The 11,375-nt window shown below is 47.1% G+C and overlaps 1 protein-coding gene across 1 annotated transcript; it reads right to left on the bottom strand.

Moving 5' to 3' along the window:
• Positions 1–1,141: 1,141 nt before the first annotated feature.
• On the bottom strand, positions 1,142–8,675 carry C1R (complement C1r). The gene is made up of 11 exons (XM_076346947.1): positions 8,578–8,675; positions 7,561–7,789; positions 7,143–7,335; positions 6,818–6,961; positions 6,474–6,670; positions 5,832–5,979; positions 5,622–5,743; positions 4,949–5,027; positions 4,400–4,540; positions 2,666–2,740; positions 1,142–2,432 (listed from the first exon to the last, which is right to left on the bottom strand). The coding sequence occupies exons 1-11, from the start codon at positions 8,583–8,585 to the stop codon at positions 1,630–1,632; spliced, it is 2,139 nt and encodes a 712-aa protein (XP_076203062.1). The 5' UTR covers positions 8,586–8,675; the 3' UTR covers positions 1,142–1,629.
• Between the last annotated feature and the right edge of the window lie 2,700 nt (positions 8,676–11,375).

Here is an 11,375-nt window from a genome sequence, read left to right as displayed (position 1 = left end):
GAGAAACAGAAATGTGGCTGAATTGTCCAGGAGTAGGAGACAGGAAAGATACTTATTTAGCTGGGATTGCTATTCGTAGGAGGGTCACAGATTCCTATAGCGATTTTGGGCAAATCATCTATTCTCCATGCCTCAGCTTCCCAAAGTTCCCTAGTCTCCTGCAAAGCAGGAGATTCTTTAAGATGGCTTCTCAGTAATTTTTCCCAATTTTTACAAGGACTGAAGAGTTGGGTATTTTGTTGTTCTTGTCACCTGTACTCACTGAGCATCCCAGAAATTCCCTGTTCTTCACCTGAATACCTCCCAGTTGCATATGCCTCATTCTCCCTTCCCTCCCCCAGACCAGGGTTTATCCATTGCTCCTGTACAACTGGACAACTTGTTTTTCCATGCTCTTGTTGCCTCTTATGCTCCTCTCTTGCCCATACAAATGGGAAAAATCAACAGAATTCTGACCCATGGAGATCATGGATGAACTTACATCAGATGTGCAATTTCACAGATCACTCCCCAGGGTATATTATCTCAAAAGCAAATGAGAGATACTGACACCTGAGAAGATCTGGAGCTGGATCTCACAGAAAACAGTGCAAGAAGGCAACTATGACCTTACCCCCCGAGTTCCCCTGTCAAGCTCTTGCAGACTTCAGTTCTTTCAGTGACCCACATGAAAAAGGTAGGTTGTTCTGCAGTAGCAAAACTAGTCACGAGACAACTCCAGAGAATACCCACAACACAAAAGGGGTCATCTTCTCTCTGTCAGCATCATTTTAGAGCTGCTGTCCTGCAGTCAGAGCTTTATTTCATACAGTATAAAAAAAATCCATCCTCAAATTCTGATTGGTGAAGGTTCCTGGGCTCTTTCCTCCATGAGATTGGTTGTTGTCTTCCCTGTCTTTTGAATGTGGCATCACACAGACAACTTATTTTTGCCTCCTTTGAAGCCATCTGGAGTTTCAGACTGGGTAATCTAATTGTAGTTTTGTGACAGGTGAGCAACTGCCACATGCTGTTGCAGAACTGGAAACACTTTAGTGGTAGGTAAAGCAATCCCTATATAAAGTCCGCAAGTTGCTTTCTGTGATGGGGAATATTTAGTAGTTGTTAAAAACAAAGACAGAAAGACATAACACAATTGTTTTCTCCAGCAATTATTTTAATATTCATAGAATCTCACTGATGCCAGTGGGCATATGCACACTGTACTCAGCACAAAGTACCACATCCTTCAAGAAAGTCTGCTGCCCTGCAACCTTCCCACACAATAGAATACAAAAGTAGACAGCAGTAGTCTGATGATATTGTCACCACTTCAAACAATAACGTTTGCTGTCATGAGATTTCCTGATATTATTAAGGCTTCATCCAGTAATAAGATTTGGAAGAACTAGAACGTCCACAAAGGTGTCCCACAAGCTGCCAATGGTACAGCAGCTTTGGTAAGTTTTGATGGTACTACCAAGAATTGATCACACAGTATGGTGGCTTTCAGAAGTGCCCGTGAGGAAGGTTACATGGTCTGCATGTATGAAAAGCCTTTGGGACATCATCAAAAGCTTTAGATATGATTTGCTGTGTCTGGAAATTTACATGCTATCAGTGATTCTTCAGCTAGTGGGACAGCAACATTTAGAGCCTATCCTCCTTTACTATCCCTTTGATCCAGTCCACATAGTTGAGGATCTTAGTGTAGAAGCCATAACCTTCGGCACAGCCAATACCCCAAGAAACAATACCGGTAGCCACCCAGCGACCACTTTGTGTGTCTAACACCGTGAAGACACTCCCACTATCCCCCTGGCAGGTATCCTGTTTGACTGTGAGAAAGCCAGCACAGAACATGTTCTCAGAGAAAACCATAGGTATATCTCTCTTCTTACTGTCCAGCCAACTCTGACACTTCTCTCGAGCAACCGCTGGTAGGCTCACATACTTCAAATTATTTGAAATAAAGTTTTTTTCCACACCAAAGCCGCTCACGTAACCCACGTGCCCATCCATGTAGAACGTGGTGTTGGTGGTATCTGGGAGACAGATGGGCAGTACTGTAGGGCCCAGGGTTACGGGGTGTTTCAGCTCCAACAGGGCTATGTCCCCATTGAAGTTGTGCTCATCTTTAGGGTTGTAATCTGGATGGATAAAGATCCTACGTACAGGGTGGTTACCTATCTTGTAGAGCTCTTCTACCTTGGTGTGGCCGAGGAAAATGTTAGCCTCCTCTGCTAGCTGGTCCAGGCTAGCATTGTTCCCGCCTGCCCCTTTGGGGAAGATGGTGTGGGCAGCGGTCAGGATCCAGCGATCGCCCAGGAGCGCACCACCCCCTCGTCCATGGATGCCAGTCAGAGCCTGCCAAGGGAAACTGCCTCTCCTTGCTGACCTGCCGCCCAAGATCCGCTGGACTTCAGTAATGGGATTGACCGGCTTCCCACACACTGTGGAGAAATGCAAGGAAATCATGACACCCTCTGTTGCCCTGGCTTTTCTCTCTCTTTCCTGCACCATCACTGTTCAATTTCACCTTATTTTTGCCTTCCTGGAGAGATTTCCCCGTCCTCCCTCACTGATACCATTATCCTCACTCCCCTCCCTGCATGTTGTCCCAGCTTTGTACTGACTGTAAGCATGAATCGGTAAACACCAGACAAAGTCAGAGTTTTTTACTGACCTGGCAAGCAGGCAGGAATCCTCACCTGGCCATCTCGATCCACCCAGGTTCCCTCGGGAGAGCAGGTGAATCTGTCTGTAGCATGAAAGGGAAGTGAATGAGACCCAGGCCTGCAGGCATGGGGTGGGAAGAAAGAATAGAATAGAATAGAATAGAATAGAATAGAATAGAATAGAATAGAATAGAATAGAATAGAATAGAATAGAATATTTTCAAAGGGTTCCTCTCTCCAAGGTGTCCCACATGCTGCACTCAGCCCTTCCATCCCAAAGGCACCCTTTCCCAGGAAAAGCCACCTGTGGTATAGTCTGGAATGTCTCCATCTGGGATAGCATGTACATCTCGAAGCACCTCAGTTCCAGGTGACGAGTAAAGCTCAGGCACTGCTTCTGTAGAAGAAAAGCCTGAAGAGCCATTTGAGTAAAGTCTTAACTTCACTCAATCCACATGCTTACAGAGCACTGTTTGACCTTATTTAGCCCAAAGAAGGGAGAGAAGAAGTAAAGACATGGATTTTAGATTCAAGTTTCTGGTCTCTGTATTTTACAGAGAATAGGACAAGGTGGTTTGTTCCAGAAAGAGGAAAAAGATGAGCCAGTTACTGTACATGCTCAGTATCTATTTCTGAGGCTATATTGCAGGTCAGCTAACTCGCATGTCACCTCTCAACACAAACTCCGCGACCTCCAACATTCTTGCTTTTCTTAGAAAGTTTGTGCTGGTGACTAAAAATAATTTATATACAATTTATCTTACACTGTAGTAAACGCTTCCAAGAAAGTGTTTGCTGTTCTCTTTCAAAATTGACTAAATCACAATGACTCCCCATCAGAATTTGGTGGTGCTGATATTTACTTGCTCCTGATTTTTTTCTGATGAGACTGAGCTCTGACTCTTTATGAAGGAGTTAAACTCAGATGCAAGAATAATCAAATTCAACATTAGTACCAACTTAAAGAACTCCTTAGCTGTTTGCTCCTGGCCCCAGTACTAGCATGTCACCTCTCAGGCATGCTGCACAACTGTGTGTCCATGCTGGCAACCATATCCAGGAACTGATTCAATTCAAAAATATACATTTTTTTGTGGAGGCTAAATGAGCAGCCAAGGCAAGGAAATGATGAACTCCTTATACTGTTCTTGTAACCAAAGCTCCTGTGTCATCAAATCATGTCTCAGGTGCAAAAAGAAGGCATGTGAATGGTTTTGAATGTTGCCTTAATTTTTCTGAGCTGCTGCATAAAAATAGATTTTTCTGTATGTATGTTATTTAGCCCTTAGATGTCTCTGCTGCTGAACAATATTCCAAAGAGGTAAACAGAGTTACAGTAGAGTAGAGTGTGAGTTTATTTATTTGCATCTGTAGCAACTTGGACTGGTGTGATGAGGTTTCAGAATTTTGGTGATTCCCAGACACCATGCCTCAAATGTCACTGAAAGAATGAAATCCACTGGAGAAGAATAAATGATGACTACAGATGAGAGAATAAGACCTTCTGCAAAAGTTAAGGAGAGCGTGGAGGAGGGATGTGATGGACTCTGGGACTGAAGCAGCGTGGGAATAGGCTGAGATGACAAGCCTCAAGAGCTATGCTGCAGAGCCAAGGAAAGATTGGAGAGCCTTCACAGGAGGAAAGCATGAGCCCTAAGCCTGGGGAGCAGAGAATTCTAACTGGAAATCTGGGAGGGCTTTTCACGCACAGATTTCAATGTCTGTGTGGGATTAGGACTCACCACCGCCTGTTCCGGTGACAATGTGATAATATGGCTCATTGCATCGGTACGTGATCACTGACTGGTACTTGTTGTTTGCAGGTTTGTTAACATAGCTGAATGCCCCATTGGTCAAGTTTGTAGGGTTGCCACAGTTCACAACTACAAAAAAGAAAAAAAAAGAGATGACTCAAAGACAGCCTTACTGCCTGCAGGTTTAGGCTTGACTGGATTGTGGCCATGATGTGAAGGACCAGTTAGTACAGCAGGCAGAGAGAGGTTGTTCCAAAATGGATCCCAGACTGGAATCTTTCGCTTTTAGATGTTACAACATTATAGCAAATTTTTAGTGATATTTTGTGTGTTTTTGTAAGGGAGGAAAAACATTTACGTTTTTGCAAGCGGAAAAATGTAATGAAAGTCAACAGTGGACCTCCACAGGTCCCTCCAACCAGCATATCCATGAGTCTATGGCCACAGACAAATTGAGTCATAGAGGCTGAACTCCCCATGTTCTTAGAGGGGGAAAGCCACGGCAGGGGACATAATCCCCGTTCTCAGATCACTCACTTTCACAGCGGGGCATGGATTGATGCCATGTCCCATCAGCCTGGCAGACAGCCGTGAAGGACAGCAGCTTTCGGTCGCCCTGCATGGGAGAGAAAAACATCTCTGTTGGTTGTACAGAGCCTTACATTCCCTTCCCCACATTAAAATATTACTCTATCTGCCCATCTTTTCACTGCTGTCCAATAGTTGCCCCTCTGCAGTTTGTTCCAGTTGCTGTCCTCTCCCTTTGCTGCCTTCCCTCTATCCTGGGTTTTCCACAGGCTACAAATTATTCATAGCAAGCCAAGGTATCAGCAGCCAGCAACCATAGACCGTGACAAGTCTGGGGCGCTACCTAGTCCTGGCAAAAGGATGGCAAGGGAGGCAGGTAACATCTTCTGCTTCAAGTCTGATTTCATATCCTTCCAAAGAGATATTCTTGTTTACCAATGTCTCCTGGGATCTTTCTCTCTCATCTTCTACCAGGGCTTCGTGAAACAGTAACTGCATAAGGAAGGGAGCTAGGAAAGGAGAAACCACTGGAAGAAAGCAGATAGAAGCAAGGAAGAAACAGAAATTGCAAGAGGTTGCCATGAGTGAAATCTCCAAAGAAAGTTTTACTGAAAGGTGAAAGACTTACACAAACTGAAGAGAAGCCAGAATATGGCTGAAGGGAGTGGAGAAGGGATCTCACCTCCATCAGGTTATACCCAGTCTTGCAGCTGACAACGAAATAGTCCTGAAATTGATACACAGGCTGCAGGTCTCTGATGATGGTAAACTGATCCCGTGGGACAGGCTGTGGGCACCGTATTTCTGTTAGAGAATGGGACAAAGTAAGTTGGTACACTACTACAAATGGTGTAGATAGGCTGTAATAGCCTCTGGGGAAGAAATGTCTTACTCTCTGAGGTGTAGTGGATCTTCCAGCCACGGCTGAACCCTGACTCATCAGTGAGGAAGAGTATGTCTACCTCATTACTGTTGGTTTCAATGCTGCCAGGTGACTCCTTGCCACAGAACTCACCAATCTCTCTCCCTCGTGCTTGGATCTGATGAGGAAAACGTATCACAGGGACAGAAACACATATGCCTCTCTGCCCCAGTATCCCTATTTCAATCCAGACCAAGTTTGCCACAGTGCCTGTGATGGTGAACAGAGCTGGTGTCTGACCCATCTTTGCTGATGTCTGCACTGACAGATCAGAACAAAGGGCTGACCTCCCACAAGCTCTGCTTCTCCCTTATCATGGGAATCAGAGCTATCAACCCCTTCAAATCCTGAGATTAAATCAAAGGAAGATAAAACTGGAAGAAGGACCATTTTTTTGGCTCTACTCACAGGGGCTTGTGACCCAGAGCCTCTGACCTCAGGACAATGGTAATTAAACGCATTGAGGGAGGGACAAGGGAAGAGCTCAGTCCTTCATGCTGGGGCATTCTCCTTGTACTGATCCTGTATTTCTCATCCGAATAGTGGTGTCCCCACAATTCCTGTCCAGGTCTGGCAGCAGGGTTGGAAGTAGAGTCTGCTAATCTCCAGTACCTTGAGTTGGTCATAAGGACAGTGGACTTGCTGGTGTTCATCAATCTCAAAGGGTTCCAAGAACTTGAGGATGATAGACAGGCCCTTTTGCAGACGGATGCTGTAGTTACACCGGAGGTCTTCAGGATAGGGCTGGGGGTACTCAGGGCTGCTCAGGTACCCAGATGCCTCTGTGAACAGCTCACTGCTGCACTCCACTGGTGTAGACGAAGAAAGTAGAGGTCACATTGTGGAGCTGTGTCTTCTGCAGCCCTGTCAACTGCTCCCTAAGTCATTTCTCCCACCCTTCCTGGCTGAAGGGCTCCCTCCCTGGAACCCTCTGATCTTTCAAAATTTCAATTTACCTTTGCAGGAGTGGTGGTCACTCTGAAGCTGGTAGCCAGTCCGGCAAGAACAGAAGTAGCCACCCACATAGTTGTGGCAGAAGTGCTGGCACTGAGGCCTTTCATCTTTCTCAGCATCATTGTTAGGGTCACATTCATTGAGATCTGAAGACATAGGAGATACAGGGACAAGGGGCGGAAAGTGTTAAACCTCTCTGCTGTACACTGAAAGTACACAGAGATCCATATCCTTGCTTACAGCTTCTCTTTATTTGCCTGACAAGGAGGAAAATTGCTTGGAGCCACAGAGGCTTCTTTCTGCATGCTGAGGGTATTGCCTACTCACCCACAGCTTGGTAATAGGCCAGGAAGCCCCTGTAGGGAATCACTGTGCCATTCTCTTCATTGGAGAAATCAGAGTAAAACACCAGGTGCATCCTGTTCCCCTTAGATTCAAACTCCTTTCTTCCTGGGTGATTGCCTGTGGTTGACCCAAGCTGGCCACAGTATCTGCCCAAGTTCTTCTTGTCTGCTTTGATCTGTCAAGGTTAAGGGGAAATCACTGTAGCCTGGTAAGATTCAGTCTGCTCCACGCATCACTATTACCCAGCCATGAGTTGCCAGTACCTGCTCCACCCATTTCTATCTTTAACTCCTTCCCTTTCCTTTGTGGGAAGCATGAGAGGAGGCCTGGTGAATGAAGAGCCATTGCATGTGGTGGCCACTAGATTCCCATCTCCAGCCACCCCTTGGAGTGCACATACCTTAACATAGTCATAGAAGCAGGACTCAGATGGCTCCAGGTCAAAATATCTGAAGGTCAGCTTCACGACATAGCCTTTTGGGACGTGGATATCCCAGGTGCTGACATTATTGTTGGGATATGGCTTGGGATAACCGGGGGATCTGATCTCCCCAAAAAGCTTTCTCGGGACTGGACTGGAACTGATCACTCCGAAAAAGAGGAGGGCCCACAGGAGAAAAGGAACGTGCCTGTGAACATGGCAAGTAAACTGTGACATTGCACAAAATCAGGTCATCCAAAATCAGGGGAGACGTCACAAGTGACTTGTGCGCTAATGGAATCCAAACACAGGAGGCCTAGTTGCAGGTCCAACTTCTGGCTTGGATCACTCAGGAACAAGGAGCACAGCTGAAATGAAGACACCAGCACTACCCAGGTTCCAGCAAGGCATTGTGGCCCAGCCAAAGAGATTCATCAACCCAGGAAGCAGTTTGAAGGAGGATGAGTGAACTCTCTGAGCAACGTCTGCTTGTTCCCAGCAGTCACGAGGCTGGATCCCTTAGAACCAGGGGAAGTTTGGTTCCCTTTGGCTCTGGGCCAGCGGGTCATTTCTGTTTATTGCTAGTTTAGGATCTCTGCCCAGTTCATTTGGTGAGGGTCTGAAGATCTCAAGCTCAGTTTGCAGGAGCAATCCTGCAGTGCCTCCTGGGCTGCCCTCTACCCAGTCACGCCTCAATCCCTCTCCTCCAAAAGTTGGCCCGCATTTTTTTTTCCCATTCTGCAGATCGCCCCTCTTCCCCTCTGGGGAAGTGTTCCTCCAAAACGAGCTCACTGCCCGGATCTCATGAAAACATCAGCCAGGAGGATCCTTCTTCCTCAACCCTACGTGCTCGCAAAGCTTTAACGGAGGGACAGTGAGCATGAGCTTAGCCCCTTGGACCTCTTCTCCTTCCTGGAAGGGTCTAAACCCCCCCCCCCGTTCCCTCCCCGCAAAGAAGTGGCTGTGCGTCCCCCCTCCCCAGCTGCCCCCACTCACATGTCCATGCGCTCGCCCGCCGTGCACGCACCCCTGCCCGTTCTCCCCGCTGCCCCGGCCGGAGCTCCGGAGCGGCGGTCAGCGGGACGCCTGGGGGCCGGTCGGGTAGGTGGGGAGAGGCGGAGGGAGGGAAGAGAAAGCCCGGCTGCAAGCAGCCTGGCACCGGACCAGGCTCCCGCAGCCCGGCGCCTGCTGCCCTCTGCTGCCGAGCTGCTGCCGCGCTGCGGGTCCCCCTGGCCGTGCCACCGCAGACTCCGGGGAGTCCTTCTGGGGGGCTGTCACATCCTAGCCAGGCAGAGCCGGTCTGTCTCTTCTGGGCGAGAAGGCAGGAAAACGATTGCTAGAGACCATTCCTAGGGTTTGATCTGCAATCCGGCAGCTGCTCTGAGTTTGTTCCCCCCCTGAAGATGTCCTCCAAGGAAGTCTCCCCCACTCCTTCTGGGCAGTTTCCTGGTGTAGGAAGAAGACCAGAAATTTTAGTCTTAACAAATTAATTTAAACTTAAAAAAATCAAACCAGTCAAAAAAAGTCAAGCTTTCTCTGTTCTGGCTTGCTGAAGAGCACTGCAGAGGTTTTTTGGGATGGGAACTGGGAGCTTTTTCAGGGAAAGCAAGAAACCTCAGACATTTGAGTTAAATAGGTATCATGAAAAATGAACAAATATATAGAATTAAAAGCATTTTGAGAACAAGTCCCTTTTCAAGGACCCCTTCTTGCTGTTTGTTCTGCAAGCATTTTTAGGAGAAACAAGATAGATAGATAAGGCCTTCAGTATTTAATAGGGAAATGACGAAAGATAGCAACTTAGAAACACATTTCAGGCTTTTATCAACATAGTGCCCAAGACATATATTATGTGCCACCAACTTTGTGAAGTTTAAAATTTCTTGGCTTTCAGACTTTGGTGTGAAAGGTAAAACACCATTTTAGTGCTTTCCCTTAGAATTATGGGTGGCTTCAGAGAAATTAGCAAGTTTCTTGCATTGAAATCATAGGAAATAATTCACAGCTACAAAAACATGTTGAATGAAGATGAAAATAGTGTTACAAAGAATGAAGAAAGTGTCTTTGGGATATTTATGGAAGTGTACTGGAGAACCTGCTCATCAAATGTCTTTGAATTATTATCTGAAAAAGATCACATAAACATGTAATTAGTGCCTCTGTAATTACACCATATGGCCCCACACATCAGAATTAAGATTAAGCGGGGGACATTACTCCAGTACTTCTTGATGTCCAAATATCTCCTCTGCGTGATGAACATACTTGGGCAGGCTCACTGCTGTGCTGTGCCGTGCCGGAGCAGGTTCTGCTGGCTTACTGTCCCACCAGAAGGGAAGCTTTTACTCAGAAACCACATCTGGAAAGTAGCTGGCAAGCGCTGGAAACCACTCTCCGAGGGATCTGTTATGAACAGGTCACAGGTGGAAAGAGTGTTTCCTGGCAAAGCATGGATAGACAGAGGTGACTGGGGATCCTTTGTAAGGGAGCTGATCATTTCAGTGTGTTCTTGACAAGGAATCTTCTATCCAGGGGGCACTACTGGGAGTTCCCCGTGGCACTTTCAAGGGACATCTCCCATGTCTTCATTCCCCGCCCCCCCCCCGCGATAACACCATCTGAGCTGCTAGCAGAGTACTTCAGCTGGTAAAGCAAGGGTGGTTAGCTGGGGATACGCCTAACTGGAGCAGCCCACCTCTAATACACGTCTCATAGACCCACTTGGTTTGGACAATACAGCTATGCCCTCAGTCCTGCTCCAGTGCTCCCACTGGTGGCGTTCCTCCTCAGATGCTCTGTGCAATCCTTATGTTAGGTAGGAGCCAGGAAATACCTGGTACCATTTTTTCCTCGGCAGGATGTCTGCACCTTTCTTTGCTTAAGGGCAGAATACATGTAGGACCATGGAATACATGTAGGACCACAGAACACCAAAATTAGCATCTGTTTGCTGCCTGCTTGGCTGAGCTGGGCTACAAGAGGACTGGACAATAAATCCAGACAATATCAGAGCAAAGTAAAGAAACCATAGATCTTCAGCACAATTAAAGATGCCAGCATCCTCTCATGGAGAGCGACTCCTGCTTTGAATACAGTGTGTTGCAGGAGGTCATTGGAAAGAAACCTCCTCTACCACCTCAGAAGCCATGAGATCATCCTCTGATGTGCAGACCCTCTCATCCACTGAGAAGGAGATGACTTAGATACTTTATCCTCAAGCCTGAAGCAAGGAGGACAGAGAAATACCTCTGCTGAGCCTCCTATAGCTACACCACCTACCCTACAGTACACCAGGGCCACAGACCCAGGCTCACCTGTAAACACTGAGCTGCTTTCCCAGGGCACTCTACCTTCAACCCCTTGGTTTGACTACCCATCACTGTCCCCCAGCCTTTTGGGGACACTCTGCCACTAGCCACAGGGCTTGGGCTTCACACAGCCAGGCCTGTGCTATCCAATGGCTTACCACTTTTTCAGACAAATCATGCCACTCCTGCAGCTCTGGCTGATACAGACAAGATGACCTACACCAAAAGAAGGCTCAGGACTCTAAGAGTGGGTCTTCCCCCTGGTATGAGATGGTGAGCAGCATCATCATCTTGGTAGTCTGTTTCTGTGTCTTCTAAATCAAGGAGCAAAGCCAAGTGTAATACTCCAGAAGGGATGTAGTTCTGCAGCACTAGCCACTCAGCAAGGGGCAAGAACAAAGACAGCGTCCTCCCAATATCACACCTTATCCCCTGCCTTACGCTAGCATCCTCACCTTCCACAGGCTCGTGTCTCAGCGATATAGT

Source organism: Aptenodytes patagonicus, chromosome 1 (genome assembly GCF_965638725.1).
Source record: "Aptenodytes patagonicus chromosome 1, bAptPat1.pri.cur, whole genome shotgun sequence".
Taxonomy (NCBI): Eukaryota; Metazoa; Chordata; class Aves; order Sphenisciformes; family Spheniscidae; genus Aptenodytes; species Aptenodytes patagonicus.
This window is presented reverse-complemented; position numbering and strand designations above follow the sequence as displayed.

What these genes read in the sequence shown, in the direction of transcription:
- C1R (XM_076346947.1), bottom strand. An exon ending in GTCCTTATGACCAACTCAAG is followed by an intron (nt 5,980 to 6,473) that starts GTACTGGAGATT and finishes TTTCCTCATCAG; the next exon opens with ATCCAAGCACGAGGGAGAGA. An exon ending in TGTCACCGGAACAGGCGGTG is followed by an intron (nt 2,741 to 4,399) that starts GTGAGTCCTAAT and finishes TTCATGCTACAG; the next exon opens with ACAGATTCACCTGCTCTCCC.